Source organism: Prionailurus viverrinus, unplaced genomic scaffold (assembly GCF_022837055.1).
Source record: "Prionailurus viverrinus isolate Anna unplaced genomic scaffold, UM_Priviv_1.0 scaffold_49, whole genome shotgun sequence".
NCBI lineage: Eukaryota > Metazoa > Chordata > Mammalia > Carnivora > Felidae > Prionailurus > Prionailurus viverrinus.
Window position 1 is genome coordinate 1,078,600 of NW_025927612.1, and position 23,651 is coordinate 1,102,250.

The 23,651-nt window shown below is 58.9% G+C and overlaps 2 protein-coding genes across 4 annotated transcripts in view; both read right to left on the bottom strand.

Moving 5' to 3' along the window:
* Positions 1–1,872: 1,872 nt before the first annotated feature.
* IRAK1 (interleukin 1 receptor associated kinase 1) lies at positions 1,873–10,905 on the bottom strand. 2 transcript variants are annotated; one of them, XM_047847757.1, is made up of 14 exons: positions 10,690–10,905; positions 10,440–10,607; positions 10,187–10,318; positions 9,965–10,068; positions 9,571–9,759; positions 9,270–9,334; positions 8,964–9,078; positions 7,910–8,022; positions 7,217–7,424; positions 6,734–6,799; positions 5,013–5,249; positions 3,930–4,365; positions 3,381–3,524; positions 1,873–2,974 (listed from the first exon to the last, which is right to left on the bottom strand). In XM_047847757.1, exons 1-14 carry the CDS (start codon positions 10,823–10,825, stop codon positions 2,913–2,915), a joined length of 2,175 nt encoding a protein of 724 aa, XP_047703713.1. In that variant the 5' UTR covers positions 10,826–10,905; the 3' UTR covers positions 1,873–2,912. The 2 variants fall into 2 exon arrangements, with proteins under 2 accessions (XP_047703713.1, XP_047703715.1); XM_047847759.1 differs by lacking the exon at positions 5,013–5,249.
* Positions 10,906–15,475: 4,570 nt separating this feature from the next.
* Positions 15,476–23,651, bottom strand: part of MECP2 (methyl-CpG binding protein 2) — a 68,222-nt gene continuing 60,046 nt past the window's right edge. Inside the window, exons 2-3 of one of the 2 annotated variants that reach the window (XM_047847761.1) lie at positions 23,215–23,269; positions 15,476–23,105 (exon numbers count right to left, since the gene is read on the bottom strand). In XM_047847761.1, coding sequence (XP_047703717.1) covers positions 22,186–22,977 — 792 coding nt within the window. In that variant the 5' untranslated portion in view covers positions 22,978–23,105; positions 23,215–23,269 and the 3' untranslated portion in view covers positions 15,476–22,185. Of the gene's footprint in view, positions 23,270–23,651 lie in introns of both variants that reach the window. The other variant, XM_047847760.1, reaches the window with a different exon arrangement.

The following is a 23,651-nucleotide window of genomic DNA, read 5'->3' on the forward strand; positions in this document are numbered from 1 at the left end:
CCAAGTTGGTTTAGCGTCCAATCTCGGCTCAGGTCATGAGTTTGAGCCCCGCGTCGGTCTCTGTGCTGACAGCTCGGAGCCTGGAGCCTGCTTCCAATTCTGTGTCTCCCTCACTCTCTGCCCCTCCCCTGCTCATGCTCTGTCTCTCAAAAAATAATAAACCTTAAAAAAAAAACTAAAAAAACCATTATTAACTCAATGATAATGAAAATAGAACATATCTAAGGGCATAGAATACAGCTAATGATGTTCTTAAAGGGAATTTATAGCTTTAAATGCTTAGGCTAGACAAGGAAAGTTTTAATTTTTTTCTTCAAGTAGGCTCTGTGCCCAACATGGGGCTTAAACTCATGACCCTGAGATCAAGAATCACACACTCCACTGACTGAGCCAGCCAGGTGCCCCAGGAAAGGTTTAAAATAAATGACTTGAGGTTATACTGTAAGAAGCTGGAAAAGATTGGGGCACCTGGGTGGCTCAGTCAGTTGAGCATCTGATTTCAGCTTGGGTCACGATCCCAGGGTGGTGAGATCGAGCCCCACGTCAGGCTCCATGCCTTTTTCTTCTTTCTATATAGAGAGAGCATAAGCGGGGAGAGGGGCAGAGGGAGAAGGAGAGAGAGAATCCCAAGCAGGCCCTGTGCTGTCAGCATGGAGCCCAGCGTGGGACTCAGAACCACAGTGAGATCATGACCTGAGCCAAAATCCAGAGTCAGATGCTTAACCGATTGAGCCACCCAAGTGCCTCTAAAGATTTTAAAGTAACCTCTATACCCCAACATGGGGCCCGAACTTACAACCCTGAGATCAAGAGTCACACACGGTACCAACGGGGCCGGCCAGGTGCCCCTAAAGGAACTGAAATTATAACTAAAAACCTTCCCACAAAGAAAACTCCCGTAGAAACGGCTTCATTGGCAAACCCATCAGTCACTTAACGAAGTAACACCAAGCATACACGAGCCCTTAAAGAACGTAAGAGGAGAGGGAACACTTTCTAAAGCCAGGTGCACATTACCAGAAAACTGCAGGTCAACCTCTCTCATCAACATAGACGCAAAACCTCCCCAGGGATATTAGCAATGGTGAAAGATGACATTTTGCACCCAAGTTTGAGTACGAGGCACGGATGTCCATTTTCACCACTTCTATTCAACACTTGGTTAGAGGCCCTAACCGGTGCAATAAGGAAAGAAGAAAGGCACACAGATCGGAAAAGAAGCAGTAAGTCTCTGTATTTCCAGAAGAACTGACTGTGTAAGTGGACTACTGCAAGGTATTTACCGCCCTCCCAAAACGACTAGAGGTTGGTTCATTCCTTGGCTTTGGCACCAAAATAAGTAAATACATTAAAAAACCTACTAGAGGGGTGCCTGGGTGGCGCAGTCGGTTAAGCGTCCGACTTCAGCCAGGTCACGATCTCGCGGTCCGTGTGTTCGAGCCCCACGTCGGGCTCTGGGCTGATGGCTCAGAGCCTGGAGCCTGCTTCCGATTCTGTGTCTCCCTCTCTCTCTGCCCCTCCCCCATTCATGCTCTGTCTCTCTCTGTCCCAAAAATAAATAAACGTTGAAAAAAAAATAAAAAATAAAAAAAATAAAAAATAAAAAACCTACTAGAGCCAGTAAGTGAGCCTGAGCGAGGCTCAAGATGCAAAGCCATTCTTAAAAACTCAACTGCGTTTCCAGAAACTCTCAATGATCAATTAAAAATGAAAGGACGATACCAATGGGAGTGGAAACCAGAGGCTCCAGACGATTTTCGGGGGGAGAGGAGTGTGTCCAATGTTTTGGGTTGGATAGTTATGAACCCCGAGACGAAAAGCATTGGAAGAACTCGAGGCTTTCGGGGCAAAAAAACTGCACGAGCACAGGCAGAGATGGAAACGTAAGCTTTTATTCTTCCGGACGGCTTGGACTTCACCAACGCCTAGCTTCATGGGGCACGTAGTGTGACTCGTGACCGCAGACACAAAATCACTGTGAGCCTGTGCTACTTTTGAAGACACTCAGTTACATGAAACCTGACTTGCTTTTCACAACGTGAGTCCCGTTTTCTTCGTCCCTCTCCGCCTCGCTTCCAACGCCCCCCCTTCCTGGGGCTCCTCACCGGCCGGGTAACACAAGGCTTGGGCTTAGCCCAGCCTTGGGGTTGTGGCCCCTCTGTCACAATCAGTGCCCGGGCTCGAGGCTGAGCCTGTGGCCTCCGGAGCCGGGGCTGGTGCGACACCCGTCGGGAGGCACCCCCGGGGGTGGGCCGGAGTGCCAGGCGATCACGCTAGGCTGGCTCCCAGGTCCCTGGTGAAGCCTGCAGACACCAGCCCGGTGAGGGGACACCACTGGGCTCTCTGGGGTGGCTCCGAACTCTCGTTCTAGCTAGTGAACTGAACCATAGGACGGCCACACCTCACTTTTCCGAATCACAAGAGCCCGGGGGGGGGGGTGCGGCGCAGCCTCATTGGCTCTGTCCTACACGGTGGCCCCTTTCCCCCAGGGCTTCAGCCGAGTCCCAGGGGAAGGGCTAAGGGCCGCCCTGCCCAGTTCTTAGGGGAGCCAGCTCCCTGCTCCACCCGGCAGCCACACTCACATCTCTCCCCTGGCCTGCGAGGCCGGCAGCCTTCAGACACGCATTCCTCCCACACCCCTGCACCCCTCCGGTGAGAACAGCTCGCCCGTCCCCCAAACGCCGGAACAAAGGCAGGCCTTTGCGGTGTCCTGCCTATCGACAGCTAGCAGCCGGCTCTGAGCCCAGCCTGTGCCCGCGCGCCTGGAGCAGCTGGGGCCACCTTCTGCTGTCCCCTGCGAGGAGACCCCCACCCCCCACCGCCCACGGGCTGCTGAGGATTCGAGAGCCACGAGAACTTCCAACTATGAGAACTTTGACTTCCAGGTTTGGGGAATCCGCCAGGTGAACACATCAACTCTGAAATTCGTCGCTCTCTTCTGGCCCCTGCCTGTTTTGGCGCTCCACCCCTAAGCCTGCAGAAGGAGGAAACGGCAGTCAGCAAGTGCGGGAGGCGCTCCGGCTGCCAGAAGGCCTGGCTCGAGGGCCAGGCTGTGCTCCCGTCTCGGCTTCTGGGCTTCTCGGCAGAGAAGGTGAGGGAGCTGGGACGAGGCCTCGCCCCGAGTACACAACTTCCAGAGGGAGGTGTGGGGGGCAGGCCTGTCTCCAGCCATCGTCGCAAGGGGTGGCCTGCCTCGGAGCTGCCCCCACCCCCCCACCCCCCTCGGGACCAGGCGCTGCGTCCATGCCGATCGGAACAAACGCTCTGCTGTCTGGGGCCGGCGTGAAGAGGCGAGCCCGAGCGGCCCTGGAGGCCGGCCGGCCGCAGGGCGCACCCGTGCCTCTAGCCCCTGGCCCCATGGGGGCCGGTCCCAGGGGTACCTGGGAGTGAGCTGGATGACAGCAGCTGTAGGCTGTCCAGGACCCCGTCCTCATACAAGGCCAGCTTCTGCACCATCTTCTGCCGGGCTGGGTTGATGACGATCTGTGGTGGCTGTGATGACAGAGAGCTACCCAAGAGCGGTCCTGGGGTGGAGAGAGTGTCCTCTGAGCTGCAGGGGCCGCTGTCCCCGGGAACTCGTCAGGGACGCTCCTGGCCAGCCCCAGCTTAGTTCCCTGCCCCTTGGGACCCACGTCCTCGGTGCTGTCTCTGACGGGAGGGCCTGGAAGGGGCCACGCCGTTGCCCCAGCTCCTGGCCAGGCCAGGAACCCCGTCCTGCATAAAGCCCTCCTTGTTCCCAGCTTTCAGAGAGTGAGCTCCTGGCCTCTTCTCACCCACCCGGAGGTCAGGGCCTGGAGCTTGCTAAGGACACAGGGAGATTAAGAGCAGGCCCCTAGTTCTCTCCTGCCAAAGGGCTGGGGGTGGGGCGTATGGGGACCGTCAGCAAAGGAGGCCCCTGGTCCCTCTTTTGGGCACCGGTTCCCAGCTACCTTCCATAGCTGTCAGCCGGGGCCCTGGGCCGCTCCCCCAGCTCGACGCTTGGGTGGCACCCCCTTCGGTACCGCCGGCCGTCCCGAGGGATGCCGGGGCCCACACGGCGGCACCTTGCCCGGGGCTGCCGGGCAAGGCCAGGCCTGGGGGGCAGCTCGGGCTCAGGTGCCAGGAATGCAGGGCAGCAGACAGGCCGGACACGCTCTCGTCACTCTCCACGGGCTGGTTGGGACCCTTCTGGAGCCAGTCTGGAGCCGGGGCTGGGGCTCCTGGGGGAACCGCCAGGGGCCGCAGCGGGCTGGCAGCGCTCGGGGTGCTGCCAGCCGTGGAGATGTAGGAGTTCTCCTGGGGGGAAGGGGGGCCGTGGCCGGCAGCCTCAGGCTCCAGTGCTGGCCCTGCCACGGCCGCCTGCAGCCTCTCCAGGCTCTCATACACCTGTGAGGACAGAGAGACGCTCTGAGGGGATGGCCTGGGTGGGGTCTCCGTGGCTCTCCGCAGGCGGGCCAGGACTGGCCACGCGGACCGGTCACGGCCCTCACATAAGAGGGCCCTGCTCCGGGCCACCCATGGTCTGTCCTGGGGCTCAGGCTTCCTGGGGGGCAGTGGGGACCAGTGAGCTGGCACGCCCTGCATCTGTCCTTTGCCCTTTTGTCCCTGTCGCAAGGAATGCCGAGAAGTCACGGCCCCTAAGATAAAGGACCAAGAATGGCTTTTCCCTCTCTTCCAGAAAGCAAACCTCACTGCCCCCCTGCCCTCAAATGGGCAGAGGGAAAGAGGGGAGGGGCAGGGAGGGGCCAGGGAAAGGCAGATGCAGTGGCACAGTGTACCCAGAAGGGGGCATGGCAAAGCCCTTTGCTTGTGTCTGGCAGGTGGGGTTTGGTGGGGCTCCGGCCACCCCAAGCGGATTTGAAGGCCAAGCGAAACACGTGTGAAGACCCTGGCTCTAGAAAGAGGTCCGGCAGCTGCCACGTCCGGCTCCCCGCGGAGCAGCACCGGGAACACAGGGCTCCCGACACGCTGCTGTCCCCCACGGGCAGCAGAGTCCCAAGTGCTTCCCACCCTATGCCGCTGTGCAGGGCTACCTGGGTCATGGGGGGTCTCCTTTTGGCCCGCCGGTGCAGACAGCAGCAAGCCAGCTGGCCCAGCGCCAGGCCCAGCTCGGGGGGGCACGGCCCGGGCCGGGGGTCCAGATGCTTCTTACAGATCTGGGCGGCAATTGGGGCAGCCCAGGCGTCTGCGGCCAGACCTGCTTGGAGTGTGGTCTGGGTGCTTTTCAGGGCTAACCCGGCCTCCTCAGCCTCTTCTTCAACCAGGTCTTTCTGTGGGACGGATACTATGAGTGTGGCCACTGCGGGGGAGGTCGTACCTTCAGTCCCATTCCCCAGGCTCTAATCACGGACTCCTGTGGTCTTTGTTCAGACTTATTAAGCACCCACTGTGTGCCCAGCACTGCTGGGACACACCCTAGGGACACAGTGACAAACGGAGCGCTCTGGGTCCACCTTCATAGAACTGACTTCCTGGTGTGGGAGAGATACCAACAAGCCCATAAAGCAATGGGACACTTCAAAGGACAGGCCTGTGGGGCTTCTGACGAGGGCCTGAGCAAGTAGCACTCGAGCTGGGATCTGAAGGCACGAACTCTCCAGAGGTCAGAGCTAAGAAGGGAGGGGAGGGGCCCAGAGAGAGGTACCCAGGGGCACAAATAGGACTGGAGATCATCTTGAGTTCTGACATGGGAAGGACCAGGAGGAAGCACCTGGGGTGGGGGTTGGGGGGTCTTTCAGAAGGAAGGGCTCATAGAAAGGCCCTGGGGCAGGCAGCAGGGAGCTGACTGAGTCTGGAGGACAGAGGGATGTGCTCATGGATGAGGCCGGCGAGGGAAGCATGGCTCCCATCCGGCTCCCCGGTTCTGGCCCAGACCCGGTGAAACTTGGGAACAGACAGAAGCAACCCCGAGGCGAGAACAGGGGCAGCAGGAGGTACACCAGTTGTCAAACGTACAGAACCAACACCGATGGAGCGGCCCAGGAAGTGCCTGAGCACGGCGGGGGGATTAAGTCTGTTCCCAGGGGAGGGGCGCCTGGGGGGCTCAGGCGGGTAAGCGTCCGACTCGGTTTTGGCTCCGGTCATGATCGCACGGTTTTGGGAGTTCGAGCCCCGCGTCGGGCTCTGCGCTGGCGGCGCGGAGACTGCTTGGGATCCCCTCTCACCCTTTCTCTGCCCCTCCCCCACTTGCACGGTCTCTGTCTCTCTCAAGCAGACAAACAAAAAAGTCTCTTTGCAGGTGGGGAAACGGGCCCAGTGAGGAGCAGGGATTTGCTCCAAGACCGTCACGCTGGGACTAGAAGCCAGGTCTGAGTCCACGGTGAGACGAATGGGAAGCAGCTGGCCCGATTTCCCACCACTGCCTCCCCTGGGGCCCTGGGTTCTGTTTCCCACCACAGCTTCTTGGCCCCGAGCTCTGGGACTGTCCTGTTGGGCCACCCCCTTCCCCGCCCACAGCCCAGGTAGGGGCTGGAGAGGCCATAGCATCTGCAGAAGACAGACAGGTTTTTCCTCGGCAAGGTCAAGGGAAGCTGTTTGGCGCCCTGCCTGCTTTCAAAGATGAGTCAGCAGTAGCAGAGGCTGGCTTCTGTGGGGCACTGCATTCCAGATCATTCCACCCTCCAGGGCTGCACCTGTTGGTTACCAGTAGTAGCGCTTCCCTGCCTCCCTTTCTGCCTCTCTCCCTGCTGTCTCCTCGCCTCTCTGTCTCTCTCTCTCCTCTGCCTCCCTCGCTGCCCCACCTCAGGAGGCTCACCAGATACTTGGTCTTGGTACCATGCGTCCTCACGGCCCTCTGGCCAGCCAGGGTCTCCAGCACTACCTGGAGAGGGCAGGACGGAGAGTGTGGCGGTGGCTTCTGGGATGGCAGGGAGGGCCACACGCGGGGGTGGGGGGGCTCGTGGGGTGGACCGGCCCAAAGAGGCTGCTGAGGCACAGATCCGGGCGGACGGGGGCTTGGCACTCGGACGCGCAGATGGGGACCGGCTGCCGGCAAGGACGGAGCCGCGCGTTATGGGACCGGAGCTCCGGTGGGAGCACACACGGGGAGTGAATTGCAGGGCGGAGGCGAGGGCCCGGGTCAGGGAGGGAGGGGCCCCGGAGCCGAAGCTCCGTTAGCTTCCCGCCAGGTCGGCCTCTGGCCCCACAGGGAGCTCTTCAGGCCCCGGTGCCTTCGCTGGGCCCCGGCCTCCCATCCCCCCGTCGCCTCCCCAAAGCGGCAGAGGGGCCTGCGGCTCACCACGCCGAAGCTGAAGGTGTCGGTGTCCACGGCCAGCCGCCCCGTCTTGATGTACTCCTCGGGCAGGTAGGCCAGAGTGCCACGCACGGTCCGCGTCCGGGCCACGGTGCTGCTCTGGCCGGGACTGGCTGCTGCGAAGCGGCTGAGACGCGCCAGGCCAAAGTCTCCCAGTTTGGGCATCAGTCTGTCATCCAGAAGGACGTTGGAGCTGGGGGAGGGAAGCGGCAGCGTCAGCTTGGCCCCGGCCCGCTCCACGCCCCAACACCTGCCTGGAGCCGACGGAAGAGGACTCCGGGCTGCCAGCTCGCGCCTCGCCCACGGAAAGTGGCTGGTGGCGGCCGGCGGTCCCGCTGCCCGGGGGCTCCCTCACGCGGGCCAGCCCCTGCTCCTTGGTGGGGCCCGTCCTCAGCCTCTGCTTCCATACCTGTCCTGTGCCCGGCTCTCCGTGACCCGGGGCCCTCAGCTCCGATGGCCCGGGCCTCGGGGCTGCAGCCCGTCCCTCACCTCAGCCTCAGGCAGGAGAGGACAGGCCTATTCTCATGGGGGACACCCAGAGCAGGGCTCCTTGGGACTCGGAGAGCGAGCGCCACTGCTCCCTGCCGGCAGAAGGTTGGGGAGCATCATTCCCTTGCGGCGGACTCCGCTCTGACAGCTGTCAGAGGCCGCAGGGGCCTGGCCGTGTCCCCTCCTCACCTCTTGATGTCTCCATGGATGAGGCTGGGGCTGTCCTGATGTAGAAACTGAATCGCCCGCGCCGTGCCCAGAAGGATGTTTAGTCGCTGAGGCCAGGAGAGAGGGGGGCAGGCCTGGCAGAGGAAGCAGAGGGGCGCAGAAGAGGCTGGAAGGGCCCCCGTTCCTGGATCCCAAGCCTCCCTCTGCCTGTCACTGCAGGGTCTAGACAAGTCACTTCACTGCCTGGACCACAGTCTCCCCTTCTGGAAAACCACGAGCCAAAAGTCCATGAGCTACTTCACAAGAAGGTCAAGGCTAAGCTCTTCCAAGGAGGGGAGGATGGCTGGGGTGCGCCCTTCCTCCTGGGGTGAGCGGGATGTCGGGGGAGGGAGGCGTTCTCTCCACCTCCCCCAGCACAGCGTGCTGATCTCCAGAGCTGAAGTCCCTGAGCGCCGTGAGCCCCTGGATCTTGTGGGCACGTCACGAGAGGGGGCTCAGTCGTGGGTCCGGATGGTGCGGTCTGCCGCCCCCTTTCTCCAGGGGCAATGCTGACAAGACCCCTCAGCTACTCTGCTTGCAAAAGGGAGAAGCTTGACTCCGGCCACTGAGTCAATAACCCTCCTTTGATTTGATTTGATTGATTGATTCTTAACTATTTATTTCTATATCTTTATTTATTTATTTAGAGAGCAGGAGCATAGGACGGGCAGAGAGAGGGGGAGAGAAGCCCAAGCAGGTTCCATGTTGTCAGTGCGGAGCCTGCCTCCGGGGCTCAAACCCACGGACCGTGAGGTCGTGACCTGAGCTGAAATCAAGAGTCAGACGCTTAACCCGCTGAGGCACCCAGGTGCCCCAGTAACCCCCCGTTTAGAGGCATCATGACCCAGGCTTCCCAGCGCGCGGGAGCAGCCAGAGGGAGGCCCCGGGAAAGGGTGCCGGGGAATATGGCAACCCACCTCGGGCCGAACCCCGGACCCAAACCTGCCTGCCGGTGGGACCCACTCACGGAGCCTGAGCGCCCAGGTGCCGACAGCACTGTGGGGCCGGGGAAGTGTGTGCGGCCAAGTAGGCCTACCTGGAAGTGGAGGCGGTCTTCCAGGGAGCCACTGGGCAGGAAGCCATAGACGAGGCAGTAGAAGCCACTCTCGGCGCAGTAGCCGGCAAAGTCCACGATGTTTGGGTGACGAAACCTGCTTCAAAAGTGGGACCTGAGTGCTCTGGCCTCCAGCCTCCACCACGCTCTCCAGCTGGCTGTCGTGGGGGTGGGCAGTCCCCGGGGGCTCGAGGGAGCCAGGCACCGCGGTCCGCGGTCCTGGAGGCCGATGGGGCCCCAACGTGGCTCTCTCTCTGCCGCCACCCGGGAGGGACGCCCCAGGCTCACCGAGACAGCTGCTCCACTTCGGTCAGGAAGCTCTGCCTCACTGTGGTCCACTCCAGGTCTGCCCCCTGCGGCCCCCAAGGAAAACGAGGGTGGGAGGCAGCGTGAAGCCTTTGCGGCCAAGGCTTGACGGCCACTCACTGCCACCTGACCCGGGCCCAGAACAACTGAGGGGCTGGGGACCTTGAACTGGGGAATCAGAGGGCTGAAGGAGGTGCACGGGGCAGCGTGTCCAGGGGAAGGCCCAGAGAAGAGAGGGTCTGCTGACGACCGGCCAGGGCCTTTGCAGGGGTGCTACACCCACCTCCTTCAGCCTCTTCACAGCATACAGCGTGTTCCTCATCACAGCCCGGTACACACACCCGAAGCCGCCCTCCCCGATCTTCAGCTCCTCTGAGAAGTTGTGGGTGCCTTGGGAAATCTCAGTGAGGGGCCAGCAGAACGGAGAGGGGTGGGCCCCCTGCAGGAGGGACACTGGGCTCTCCCGGTTAGGCTGTGGGAAGATACCCTGGATCAGGTGAAGTCCTCTGTCTTCCTCTGTGCCCCAAACCCTCCCCTGCGCCTGAAACTCACAAGCTCTTGCTACCCCAGCTGCCTCCTGGCCGGCCCTCCTGGCTGGCTGGGGTTCACAAGTGTACCAAAGGCTACCTTTTTTGCTCCTTGTCTTGACTCTTTCTCTGCCGGCAGGCCCCACCTACCTTGGTAGAGGAAGGGTCTGGATATGGTGGTGGTGGCTGGAGGGCAGCAGGGCTTGGGACAGGACCCAGCTCAGCCCCAGAATGGGTTTGGGAGCCTGGAAAAACTTCATAAAGACACCAGTGAGAGGCAGGGAGAGACCAGCGGCATGGTCTACGACAGTGGCCATGGTCAAGGCGGACCTTTCCAAAAGACCATCAAGCCCCACACCGGGCCCCTCTTACCTGGGGAGGGGAGTGTGGAGGCTGACGTCTGCAACTTCCGGGGGCGGAGGGCCTCGGCCTCAGAGGGTGCAGGGGGGCTGCTGGGCCTCGGGGTGCTGGTGCCGGGGGGCAGAAGGGGGGCGGGAGGGTGCCCTGGGATGCCAGGGAAGAAAAGGGCGGTTAGGCCCAGGCGGGGGAGGGGGAGGAGGGAGGAGTCCCGTGGGAGGTCCTGGGTCAGCCCGGGATCCCGGGGTCCCCGGGGCCGCTCGCTCACAGGCCGTGATGATATCCCGCGCGCGGAGCAGCTGCAGGTGCGTGAGGATGCGCACGAGGTCGGCCACGCGGGCGTTGCGGTTGATCCAGGGCCACAGGACACTGGCCGTGCGCTGCCCGGAGCGCTCGCACAGCCGCAGCTCGGTCTGGTCGCGCACGATCAGGGCGGCTGCGGGGCGGGAGGCGTCAGGCCCGGGCGCCCGGGGCCCGCGCGCCTCCGCCCCAGCCTCTCCCAGCCCGCCGCCACCCACCGAACTGGCACCAGTCGGCGGGCTCCAGGGCGTCCATCACTTTGTAGAAGCGGCACATGACCCAGGGCGGCACCTCGTACAAGAAGTGCTGGGCGCCGGGGGCCGCGGGGTCCCCCGGGCCCGGCCCACCGGCCATGGCCGCCGCCGCGCCAGGGCCTCCTGGGGCCTCTCGGGGCCGCGGCGGGCGCGGGCCTTGGCCGGCCGGGTCCGCGGACACTGACTCACTTCCCCTTTAAGCCGGCCTCGTGCGGCGCCCGGCGGGGCGGAAGGGGCGGGGTCCGGGCCCGCCGCCATCTTGCCCGCCGCCGCCGCCGCCGCCGCCGCCGCCGCCGCCGCCGCCGCCGCCGCCGCCGCCGCCGCCGCCGCCGCCGCCGCCGCCGCCGCCGCCGCCGCCGCCGCCACCGCCACCACCACCCTCAGCCAGACGGGGGCGCCGCGCGTGGTGTCTCCCCGCGGAGGCCGCGCCCCTTCGCCCTGTGAGGCGGCCAGGCGGGCTTCCCGGAGGAGGGGCCGCCTGAATGGGGCCCCGAGGGATGGAGGAGCGCGGTTCCGAGCCGTGGGACAAAGGGCGAGGCACGGCCCGGGACACGCCAGACCGGGCTACAGCCGGGCCTTGGGAGAGTCATCGGGAGGTCCCCGCAGGAACTTCTGGCTTCATGTGGGAGGCAGTGCAGAGTCGTCAGAGATCCAGGCAGGGCGAGGTCAGATAGGGGCCACACAGAGGACCCCCGCCGAGTCCCGGCAGCTGGCCGGAAGGCCGGGCGCAGGGAGAAGCGTCTGGAAGCTTGCAGGGCAGGCTACCCAGCTCAGGGCATTGTTGCCCACCTCCTCTGCCCTGCATCCTATCTTTTCCGCTCCTTGAGGAACCTGCTCCAGCAACTGTTAGCTCTTTGCGGTGTTTGCAAGTCTTCCTTCTTTGCTGGCCTCTTCCCACTAGCCCATAAAACGTATTTACACCTCTTAAAAACAGGCCTTCAGCTTCCGCCATCCCTCCTCCCTCTGGTGGCCATGCTTCTGGCTCACTTGGCGTTCCTCCCTGCTAGGACCGCAGACTCCAGCCTCTCCCCGGCACCAAGCTCGGCTCCCAGCCTCCTTGAGGTCTTCACCACGTTAGTGTCTCTTGCCCCTTCCCACAGTGGTCTGCAGCCATGGACTTCTTTGGATTCTCTGGAGCTCCTCCATTCCAGCAGCCACTATCCTCCGCTCATTTCCCTGAACATCTCGGGAGTCCGCTTCTTCCCCATAGGCCCATTGCTCTCACTGCTCCCTGCTACCTGGGGGACCTTCGGCCCCTAGCTCCCTCTGGGCAGAGCTGCCTGCTGCCCCTGGGGCATCCTTTTGGAGCCTCTGCACTTGTTTGCCTCCCCCACTAGATGGGGGAAGACCCCAGCAAGCAGCAGCGGTGCCTTCCTCTTTTGTTTCTCCAGTTGGATGCGTGCTTGCAAGGCAACAGGTGTCCTTCCCTGACCCCCCGCCCCCCGCCCCCAGTCCCGACCGGTAGTGGGCTCCTCTCCAGGCTGTCCTCCCGACATGGGCCTCCAATGGGAGGCTCTTCCCAGAAGCCACAGCCATTGCCAGCCACACCCTGAGCCCCAGTGGCTTCTCATGGGACAGCCTTTACAAAGACAACCGACTCTGGTGCGGGAAAGCCTCCTGCACGCACACACTGAGCTCTATCTAAGGGAAGAGCAACGCGCTCCTCCTTGCTCACTGCTGTACAGCGGCTCCCAGGACGGGCCCGGCACGCGAGAAATGCTCAGTATACACAGGTCGCATTTCAACCCTTTGTTTTAACATTCAAGGCCAGGATATTGGAGTGCACCTTTTAGCAGCTGTGTCCACATTTGCATGTGAAGCGGGGCTCTGAGCCGTCGTTCCCTCCAGCCCGGCAACAGCCTGCTGAGAACGGCTGCGGCAGGGCGCGCAGCTCCTGAATGCGGGCTTTGCAAAAGGTCTGCACACCCACGGTGATGACAGCGCCCCCTGTGGTCAGGGGGCCAGGTCAGCAGAGGCCTCGGGAGGGTCCTGGGCGACAGGCACAGGAGGAGCCGCAGCCGGGGGATGGCTGGGTGTTTCCCAAAGCACCTGGACAGAGAAGGTGCCCCCGCCACGGCCCCCAGGAGCGGGAAAGTTGTGCTTCTGTGCAGAAGGCCTGCGGCCCGCTGGCCTCTGGACCTGGGGCACGGCGGGCCGCCCCCGCACCGGGCCCTTCCAGGCCTGCCACCCCAGGGCTCCCTGTCACACGCAGGAGCAGTGTGCCTGGAAGGCGTAGCCTCGGAAGCCAGGGGGAGGTGGTGTATGGAGGGGACTGCTCTTTCCTCCCAAGGCCATCCTGACAGCGGCTGGCTGTCATGTTCGGGGGCAGCCAGATGGAATCAGGAGACACCACCATGCTGTCCTGTGAGCTGTCTGATAATGAAAGCCCAGACCTTGAGTCACTTTCACAGAGAGATTTATCGAGAATGCTAACAGCACAGGATACAGTACTTCCCAACAAAAGGTGCAAACGCGTCACTTAGAAAGGCATGCTGAGTATTCTTTGCTTTCACACGTATTAAAAAACTTACAAAAATAAAATAAAACTGCGTGCTGCCCATCTTTTCAAATAGTAAAAGAACCTCATGAAAAAATCACTTGATTTTACAACAAAAGACACAAACGGACATTTTTATGTAAATTTATAAGGCAAACTCTTTATATAATAAATAGGTTACAGGGATTCAGTGGGGGGGGTGTTTTTGAAACGTATACAGGTACATTCAGACAGGTTTACTGAAATGGTACAAATTTCCTTAATAAATTGCCTTTTGTTTTTAAATATATCAGTGCTTTCAGTCATTTGGCTATACACAAAGAACCTTTTTTTGAACACTACAAAAAAGCAATCAATATTTTTTGTTTTTAAAACAACCTACTTATTTTCTAAAGTAATTGTCCCAAAACACAAAAACCAAAGGTGAATGTGATGGAGGGCTTTTGGAGACATCTCTAACCAAGTCTGTCCTGGGCTGCTCCCCGGCCCACACACACCTCTCTCCCACCCTCGGCCGGGTTTCCGGCTGGAGCTCCTCTGTCTAGGGCGACCGGTGTCACTGCGAATCAGGAGGGGGCAGCCACCCTGCCTGGTTCTTCCCATGTGCAAATAGTCTTGACAGTCAGCATTGTCCTTGCCTTTGGTGGGGGGGGGGGGGGCTGCGTGCTAAGGGAGCACACATCTGTCCCTGTTCCATGAGCCCAGAACAATGGTGTGGGTAACAGCTTTTTTCAGAAGGATCTGGTTTTGCCAAGGAAAGGGAAGCATGAATTTGTCATGCCCAAATTTTGCTGGGGATCAGATGACAGCAAAGAGAGTGCACCCCTCCCCCATCATCAGATCACCCCAGATGGTGAAGAATCTACAGGTCACATGAAGTGTTGTGGACTTTGGGACAGGGTGGGATGTGATGGAGGTGTCCCAAATGGTAATGCCCACCACCTGGCCCGTCCAGGAAGAGCCGCATCGGGTGGAGAGTGGCCATCTGCCCTGCGAACACACACTTGACTCTGTGGCCACAGTGGAGGTCCCCAGGGAGGTGACCACCTTTCGTCTGAGCTGTGCTACTCGGGCCGGCCCTATCCTCCTCCCGCTGATGCGAGGTCGGCTCTGCCCACACCCCTCCTGTCTCCCTTCAAAGGGACACCAACCTTGTCTGTCCTTGAAAGTAATGATGATGCTAATAATCTCAGGGGGAAAAAAGGCAACAGAATCCACTGGGTGGAACGAAACCTGGTTTTGCTCTTTGAAAATGGCAACACATCAGCTATTTGGTCCGTTGGTTTAGGCTTAACTTCCTTGGGTGGCTTCTGGCTGATCTGGGCAGGGGTCATCTCTTCGGAACTCCCCTCCTGGGGAAAAAGGACAGCCCCCCTCATCTTGGTCACCATCCCCTCCCTCCAAATCCTTTTGTTTGTAAAGAAAAGGTGTCTAGAAGCATTTGTCTCTGGAACAATTACTTTAAACATGGTTACAATACAGACTTCAGTTCAAACACAGAAGAGATTTACTTAGCAAATTTCCTTTCACCCACCAAAAATTACACAAATATAAGCCTCAACACCACAGTTAAGAGGACCAGTAGAGAGAACCTCATGTTTGGAACACAAAAGGAGAAAGAAAAACCAAACCAAACCCAAACGGAAAAACCCCAGAACAATGGGAGGGTGAAGGAGGAGGGGAGGAGAGCAAACACAGCACACGTTACAGTGTCCGGGTACACGGGAGCCCAGCGCGAGGAAAGGGCTCGGCACACATTGAGTAACAGTCCTGGTGATATTTGGTCATATATTCATCAACTACTGACTCTGGAGCGGCCGTTATTGATTGAAGCAGTGACAAATCAAACGGAAAAGGAGGCCTTGGTAGCAAGGGAAGGAGCAGGCTTCAAGTTCTGCAAGCCTTTTGCACTCCACCGTCCAGCTCCCCAGAAACACTCGACTGGGTGGGCCCTGCTCCGTCCAGGCGGGCGAGAGGTCACCGTGTGAGGCTAACTCGGGCGCTGATTTCAGTCGGAAAGCACGTGCTTTCAGTGGACACATGTGGACACCCACCTGTTAGCGGCAAACACCGGCGGCAACGGCCCCCTCGCCTCGTCTGCCCCCACCCCAGGCTGGGTGGGAAGGACGCTGTGACCCACCGCTAATACTGACCGCAGGCTGGAGCCGGCCCCACGCTGGGCTCACAGGCTGCCCCGGCCCGGGGCCTCCGAGGGGCCCACGGCTAGCCTGGCCACCCAAAGGGCTTATGAGCGTTTCTCTTTTGGTTCAGGCCTCAGAAGAAGTACTGATGCAGGGAGGGAAGCTTTTGGCCCTGGTGATTATAATGCTCTCTGCTTTGGAAGAACAAGTTTCTGGGTTTTGTTTTTTTGTTTTTGTTTTTGTTTTTGGTTTTTTTTTGGTGTTTTTTACTTACTTAAAAAAAACGATCAAAAAGAAGTGTTACGGCTAAACTCTAGCGGATATTGCTCGTTAAGAATTACAAAAGCAAATGCGGTTACTCGTAGGACGGGGGAGAAGAGAAAGGGATGTTTCTGGAGTCTTTGCCACCTCCTAGAGGGGACCCGGTGGACTCTCGTATGTGGTTCTGGGGTCCCTGGTGCTCTACCTGGTGCAGCTCACACATTCAGAGAGGTGACAGGCCCCCCAGCTCCCCTCCAGTCTCGGCAAAGCGGAAGCCCTACTGGTGGGGAGGTCTGTTGAGCCGGCCCTCCAGACGCCATCACTCTGACTGCGTCACCGGGAGGGGCGGGGGCGGGGGGTCAGGCCACTCCCCTCCCCGTGGACTCCAGCTGCCCCACCCAGACGGCAAAGGGGGCCAGGTGGTGCCAACTACATTCCAGACTTTGCCAGGGCAAGGAAGCGCTCTCGCGCCCACCCGCTGAGGTGAACTGACTCGCACCAGCATCCTGGGACCTTTCTCACGAGCATGGGAGAAACAGTGCAAAACCCGGACGCTGCCTGGAGCCTCCTTAGCTTGGCACAGGGAAGCCCTTAAAAGAAGCGAGGAAAGACCACGGATCTGCTTGGACAGAAGAAGTGACCAGCAGACAGATTTGTAGTTTTTTGTGTTTTTTTTTTGTTGTTTTTTTTTGTTTTTTTTGTTTTTTGTTTTTTATTTTCCCTTGTCCTATGCTATGGTTATCAGAAATATTGTAATTAAGCAACAGGTATAATTTTAACAGGTCTTTTTGTGTGTGTGTGGAGCCACAAGCAAAATGAGTTTATAATTGTGCAATATACAGATATATATATAAAAATTCAACTGCTCTGTGTGTCTAGTTGGTGCATTAAATAAAAGGGACAGAAAAACTAAAAGCGAAGCTAAAAAGCAAAACAAAAGCCCAGGATAGAGACCAAGCAGGCCTATGCGTATAGTCTATAAGGTACTGGATATAATCAGGGTCACCAGGAGGAACAGCTCTGTCACTGGACACACAAACACCGAGGGAGAGGGACTACCAGTGGGCAGGAGCCAAACCTCTTGGCCTTTTCATCTCATTGTCTCTCGCTGCTGAGGACCTGAGAAAAGGGGAGCCGGAAGGGGGCTGGGGAGCAAAGGCAATTTGCAGGTTTCCCGGATGCTCTCAAACTCCAAGGCCGGACTTCCCTTCCGGAGGGTCTCGGTTCCGCCCGGCACCTGTTCTTACACCTGCCGTCCCTCCGGCCCAGGGGCTCTCGCTGGTGAGGGGCGAGGGGGACACGCACCACAGTGGGTGCTCAGGCCACTGTCTTCCCCTCCGACCGCAGAAGGGAGCACCACTTCACCTAGGCCCTGGGCCCCAGGGAGAGCAGAGCGGGGGAATGTCCTCAGGGCACAGGTCAAGGCTGAAAGGGACACCTCACCCTCACCTTCCTAGTTGCCTGGGCCCTAGGACCCTAGAACTCCCTTTTTCCTGAAAAACCAGCACTTGGGGAGGGCCCTGTCGAGATGAGGAAGGAGCAAAGAACAGGTGGTGCTCGGTGGTGAGGACGTCGCAGGCCTCTGGAGTCACTGGTGAAACTCTGCTTCCCACACCAAGAGCTGGGCTCCTACAGGTCTGGGACCAGGCGGGCGGCCCCACAGGACAGGATGGCCCCGAGCCTCAGACCCAGCAGCTTCAGGCTGGATTCCCCTTTTCCTGCAGCACTCACCACATGTCAGGCCAAGCTCCAAGTTGTTTTAGATCAGCATTTCTGCAAAAGCTTGGTCTTATTCATTCAGCAACATTGAAATGTGGTTTTCTGCCAAATGTTTTCTAGGTTTTCCTTCTGAATTGTCAAGAACAGGTTTCAGTGTTCACTTTTTTTTTTTTTTTTTTTTTTTTTTTTTTTAACCATTTAATATGTAACTTCAGACCCTGGGGGAGGCAGTATCCTAGCGATTGATAACAATTAGACTATGCCTTTTCTAAAGATCGATAACAGTAGCTGAAAGAGAAAGACGCAAAAATGGAGACTCAACAAACCCCTCCAGAGTGGACGAGTTTACTGATGAAGAGAGCAAAGGGGGGGCCCTTACAGAGAACAGAGTAAGATCAGGAACGCGACACGGTGGGGCCGCAGGGGCACAGGAGCAGGGCTTCTACCACAGGCGGGGCGACGCTGCCATTGCTTGCCCCCACCCCCACCCCCACCCCCACGAGCCAGGACTCCGGGAACTGGCTAGGCAAAGGCCCGCAGGGCTCTAGACATAGCTCGCTTCCTGAGGTCTGGCCCATCAGTCCTAGAATCTGTGTGTGTAACTCCGATCAGGAAACGATTCGGGGTGACACTGGCTAGGAAAGGGTGCGCAAAAGGCTTCTCCAAGAACCGGCACCTGTGACCTTCCCTGGCTCCATCAGCCCCGAGAGCTGGGTGGGAATGCTCTGGAAAGGGGGCACGGAGTTCAGCTGCCGGGCTCTACCTGGGCCCTGCAAGATCCAGTCGGCCCCACCTGGTGAATTCAGTTCATACCTTTTGCTCCTTCCTGCGCTTCGGCTGCTTTATTAAAAGTTACTTAGATGCAGAGGTCCTGTCAGCTAGAGAAACCCCTTTCCCTCTAAACATGGCAGTTTGTTTCGGACTAGTACCCTCTTTCACACCCCCGTCACAGCAGTGAAAAGCTGGGCAGAGGAGCAGGTGACAAGTTGGGGCTCCTCCGGGTCCTAGTGCCACCACTGGTGGCCTCGAGCCAGGAAGGGTGCCCTTGAAGACTGTTGCCCACACCTGCACGGGGTCTCAGGAGTAGAAGCCAGGTGCTGGCTGTGGCCAGGGTCCCTGGGCCACCACCACGGCTTGTACCCTCCAGGAAGTTGAGGGGCTGGGGTCCTTGGGTAGTTTGGCACTGACGGACTTGGGGAACGGGGCATTTCTAGGTGTGTCCTGTGCCTTCTGATGTGGGAATACAGCAGCGGCAGAAGGGAGCTGTCTTAGAGCCTGGCTGTGGCTCAGTGCCCTGCTTCACTACAGTGTCAAGGCCAGCAATTCCACTGGTTAGGGCAGGCCCACCAGTGGGCAGGCAGAGCTGGGCTAGGCATTGTGGGAGGAGCTCGAGGGCCTATGGCATTCTGTTGGGAGAGGAGGTAGTAACTAACAACTAGAACGAGGGCTGGGGTGACTGAAAGGGACTCTGTGACCTAGCCCCACAGACAGGTATCTAAAAGCTGTTGGTTAATTTCTGTACTCTTCACACAGTCCCTAAAAGATGCCCCCAATCTTCGGGGTGGCCGAGTACACACAAAATTGAGGTCACACCCCCAAACTGGGCTGGACACAGCTGGTGAGAATCCCATGGCCTGGCTTTCCCTCCAACCTCCTATCAACCTGACCCAGGACAGGGGTGGCATGGGAGCTGCAGGGCCCCTGCCTGCCAGGGCGACAAACCACCACGGCGACCTGCTTAATGGTGACTTACTCGTGGTGCTTTTATTAGGTGCAGAAGAGGGAATGTGGAGGAAAGGGGAGAAGGAGAGAAAACCCTACAGAGCCCCAGGCGCTGCCTGCGGCTTTGGAACTGTAAGGAGAAGCAGCCGGGGAGTGAGGGGCTGCAGGTCAGGCCGGGCAGAAGGAAAATGACACTTGAAACGCTGTGCCCTCAACCACCAACACCCAGGCAGCCCCTGAACGGTCCTGGGTGAAAGGGGGGGGGCATGGTGGGCCCCACACTCGTCTTCCCAGGACCAGATGGTACTGAGCTGATGGGGAGGCCAGCTCTTGTCTTGACACTGGTTCCAGGAGTCACATTCCACTGGACTAAGTGTAATGCATAAAAACCCAACCGACCAGAATGGACGGCGTCTCCACCACAAACTGGCCGGACGCTGTACTCGCGTGGCTAGGCATCCTTTGTGGGTGCCGGGAGTGCGAGGCTACTTCGGGGTCAGGAGCCTTTTGTCCTTGAAGGAAGAGGGGTCCTGAAGGACTCGCCTCCTCCTCCAGCCACCCCCCCTTCCCTTCCTGGGGAGGAGTCAGAAGTGAAGCCCAGAGGGTCGACAGCAGAGCGGGTCTGGTTGTGGGACTTGCTTTTGCAGCATAGGGGAATGGGTACAGAAACACTACGAAGGCCAACTATGATTCTGCAAACAGAATGGGGGCAAACTCCCTTGCTTCTAACCATTCCGGAAGAGACAAACGCGATTTTTTCTTAAGCTACTGATTGGAACTGTCAACTATGGTTCCTGATCACTAAGGACTGGCAAGGAAGTGCTAGACGGTTTTTAGGATGTTTCACTCCTTCATGGTTACACCGCAGTAAGGAAGCCAGGGGACAATAACTGAAATACACGAGACAACACGCACTTGACAGTTCATGGCAGCAGCTCGCATGGGACGTGCTTGTGGGTGTTTCTGGAAGCATAAGACTGCTGTCTCATTTGCTACTTTGATAAGGTACTTCTCAGTTGGACAGATTTAGATATAAGAGACATCTCTGTAAACACAGAAAAGGATATACCAATATGATGAAGATATGCAGCTAGATAAGGACTTCCTGAACAGAGAATGAGGGGATGGGGTCCTAAATGGAGACTGATCAAGGAACACCCACAGCAAAGCCAAGCCTCTAAGCCCCCACACCACAGCCCTGGCACAGAGGTGGAAACCTGGGGTGGGCTGGCCCCACCCAGTCTCCGGCAAGCAAAAGCCACACATTTTCCATCAGAAGAGAACTCGTGGTTAACTCAGAGGAGGAGCGGAGGGGCCAGGGGGCTAGGCGCTGGTCCCGGCCCAGATCTGGGGCACCTACATTCCTTCCCACCTGCTGCCTTGTTGCACTGCACTGTGCTAGCTGGGCCTGGAGGAGGCCAAGGTCAGGGCTGGGTTACTCAATGACTCTGGCAGGCCAAGGGGGCCTCTGTGCTACCCTCAGCTCCCAAATCCAAATCCGCCCAACTTCTCCTGCCTGTTTCTCTCAAGTAGAAGGTTCAGAAGGCCCAGAATGCAGGGTCTGACCAGGGAAGGGAGCTCCCTACGAGAGCAAGATCGTGCTGCTCTCTTGCCCTTCAGAGAAGCCAAGGTGCTAGGGCCAGGTGGACTCGGCAGAGCCCAGGGCTTCTTCAGGGCTCAGAACAGGGTGCGGCTGGGGCTGGGGCTGGGGCTGGCAGTGGGAAGGCCAAGGGCAGGGTGAGATCTGGGGGGCTGAGCTGACCAGCATCAACTCAGGTAAAGTTGGAGACTGTGGGTACCTGGTGCAGAAGGGATGAACGAGGAGGGAAGAAATGAAAGGGTGAATGAGAGAAGGCAGAAATGGAAGGACAGAAAAGAAACCAATCAGGAAGTCCTTATAAAATTGCAGCAAACACTTAGAGTTTCGGAGCTTCGTGGGAACCCTATGTGCTGAGCCCACTTTAAAACAAGCGCAGGTATATACAGATCCAGGTAGTTCTAAACACCGTCACGTCTGGTGGCTTGAGGGACAAAGTGTCACCAATTCAAGCCAGTTTGCTCTCAGAGCATGTTTGTTTTGAAGTGGGAACATGAAGACTCAATAGTGCAAATAGTTCTAAGCTGTCCCTAAAGGAGTAGAATTGGAAAGTTTTGGAAGAACATTTTCCCCTCCTTTCCCCTGGCCCCCCAACCTGTCCACTAGGCCTCTGTCTACCAGTCACAGACTGCTCTGAGCGACTAGGAATTCCATCGGCCCCACTGCTCTCTGCCACCCGGAGGAGTCGGGGCCAGCCTGCCTGCGCCCTGTCCTGCGGCTTCCACGGCCTCTCTCTAGCGCCACCCACTGGAGGACGGCCCCCCCGGCCGTCCTCTCTCCTGCGGCTCAGGCCAATCTACACCCAGCAGCTCAAGGACTGACTCCCTCCTAGCCATGCCGGAACTGGAGCGAACAGGTGCTTACTTCCCTGTTCTGTGAAATGTCCTAGTCGGTTTTGGATTGGGGCTGGCGTGGGGCCAGATTTGTGCCACCATGGGTGAGATCACACAGGCTGTAGCCACTGGCCATCTCTGTCTTTTTCTCTAAAGAATCCAACTGTCTCTCCTGCCTCACACCTCCTTGTCCCAACGTGGGTGGGGAACTGGGGTATAGGGGTGGGGCAGGGGAGGGGGAGAGGAGAGGGCAGACTGGGGCACCAACGGCACCGGCACCGAAAAACGGGCGTGTCCTCTCAAGCACTCACTGTCCCTAATGACCACACAGGGGGGAGGTCCGGGTGGGAGGGGAGGTGCAGGCACACCCTAAGAAGCCTGGTCAACAGCTTGTCTGGTCAGTAGTATCTGCAGCAAGCCTTGTTGAAGGAGCCTAGTTTAGAAAAGTGCAAAGCTACTTCTGGCCCTGGTTAGGTCTTCAACCTGACTGTGCTTGTCGGTAAGAAAAACATCCCAATGCTCCAACTACTCCCACCCTGAAGCCACGAAACTCTAAGTTTACTGAAAGAAAAAAAAATATTTTTTATTTCAGTTAATCGGGAAGCTTTGTCAGAGCCCTACCCATAAGGAGAAGAGACAACAGCTGCCTTTATTCTTGTTGGTTTGCTTTGCAATCCGCTCTGTGTAAAGTCAGCTAACTCTCTCGGTCACGGGCGTCCGGCTGTCCACAGGCTCCTCTCTGTTTGGCCTCGGCATGGAGGACGAGACAATGTCTTTGCGCTCTCCCTCCCCTCGGTGTTTGTACTTTTCTGCGGCCGTGGCAGCGGTCGCGACCGCGGGCTGAGTCTTAGCTGGCTCCTTGGGGCAGCCGTCGCTCTCCAGCGAGCCTCCTCTCGGCATCTTCTCCTCTTTGCAGACGCCGCTGCTCAAGTCCTGGGGCTCAGGGGGGCTGGCGGGGTCCTCGGAGCTCTGGGGCTCGGGCGGGGGCGGGGGCGGGGGCGGAAGCAGCGGCGCAGGCGCCTTCGGGGGCTCCGAGTGGTGGTGGTGGTGGTGGTGCTCCTTCTTGGGGGGCGAGGAGGCGCTGCCGCCGCGCCCCTTGGGGCTGCTCTCCTTGCTTTTCCGCCCGGGGCTTTTGCAGGTCTTCAGTCCCTTTCCGCTCTTCTCGCCGAGGGTGGACACCAGCAGGGGCTTCACCACCTCCTTCACCTCGATGCTGACGGTCTCCCGGGTCTTGCGCTTCTTGATGGGGAGCACGGTCTCCTGCACGGACCGGATAGAAGACTCCTTCACTGCTTTCTTTTTGGCCTCCGCAGCGGCAGCCGCCACCACACTACCTGGCTTTCGGCCCCGCTTCTTGGGGATGGCCTGGGGGTCGGCCTCGGCTTTTCGCTTCCTGCCGGGGCGTTTGATAACCATGACCTGGGCTGACGTGGTGGCCCCACCCCCTTCGGCCTTGCTCCCCGGCGAAGCTTGAAAAGGCATCTTGACCAGCAGCTTCCCGGGACTTTTCTCCAGGACCCTTTTCACCTGCACACCCTCTGATGCTGCTGCCTTGGGTCTCGCAGTGCCGCTCCCTTTGGGGCGTCCCCGACCTCTGCCAGTTCCTGGAGCTTTGGGAGATTTGGGCTTCTTAGGTGGTTTCTGCTCTCGCCGGGAGGGGCTCCCTCTCCCAGTTACCGTGAAGTCAAAATCATTAGGGTCCAGGGAGGTGTCGCCTACCTTTTCGAAGTATGCAATCAACTCCACTTTAGAGCGAAAGGCTTTTCCCTGGGGACTGTGGGAACAAATGGAGAGACACAAAGAATGATTAGAAGCTTCCACAGGAATGTCAGATATGGGGCAGAGCAGAATGTGGTGAACTCTCCGACAGGATGCTCTGCAGCTACAACCTGCCTGATGGTGCTATTGAGCGAGAGGCCAGTCACATTAGAGGAGAGCCAAACGGGCTAAAACAGAGGGGCGCTGGGTGGTGGTGGGCCCCTTTAGGGCGTGCTCCAATGACAGAACAGCTCAGTGCTGGCTGCTCTCTGGCTCTTGCCTGGATGCCCCTGACGATCCGTCTGCCACCAAGGCCCCTCCTCTGGCTGCCCCCCAAAGGGGCCAGGCCTAGGGACCTTCTTGAGCCACCAGGCTGGGGCCCACCCTGCTGGCTGGTG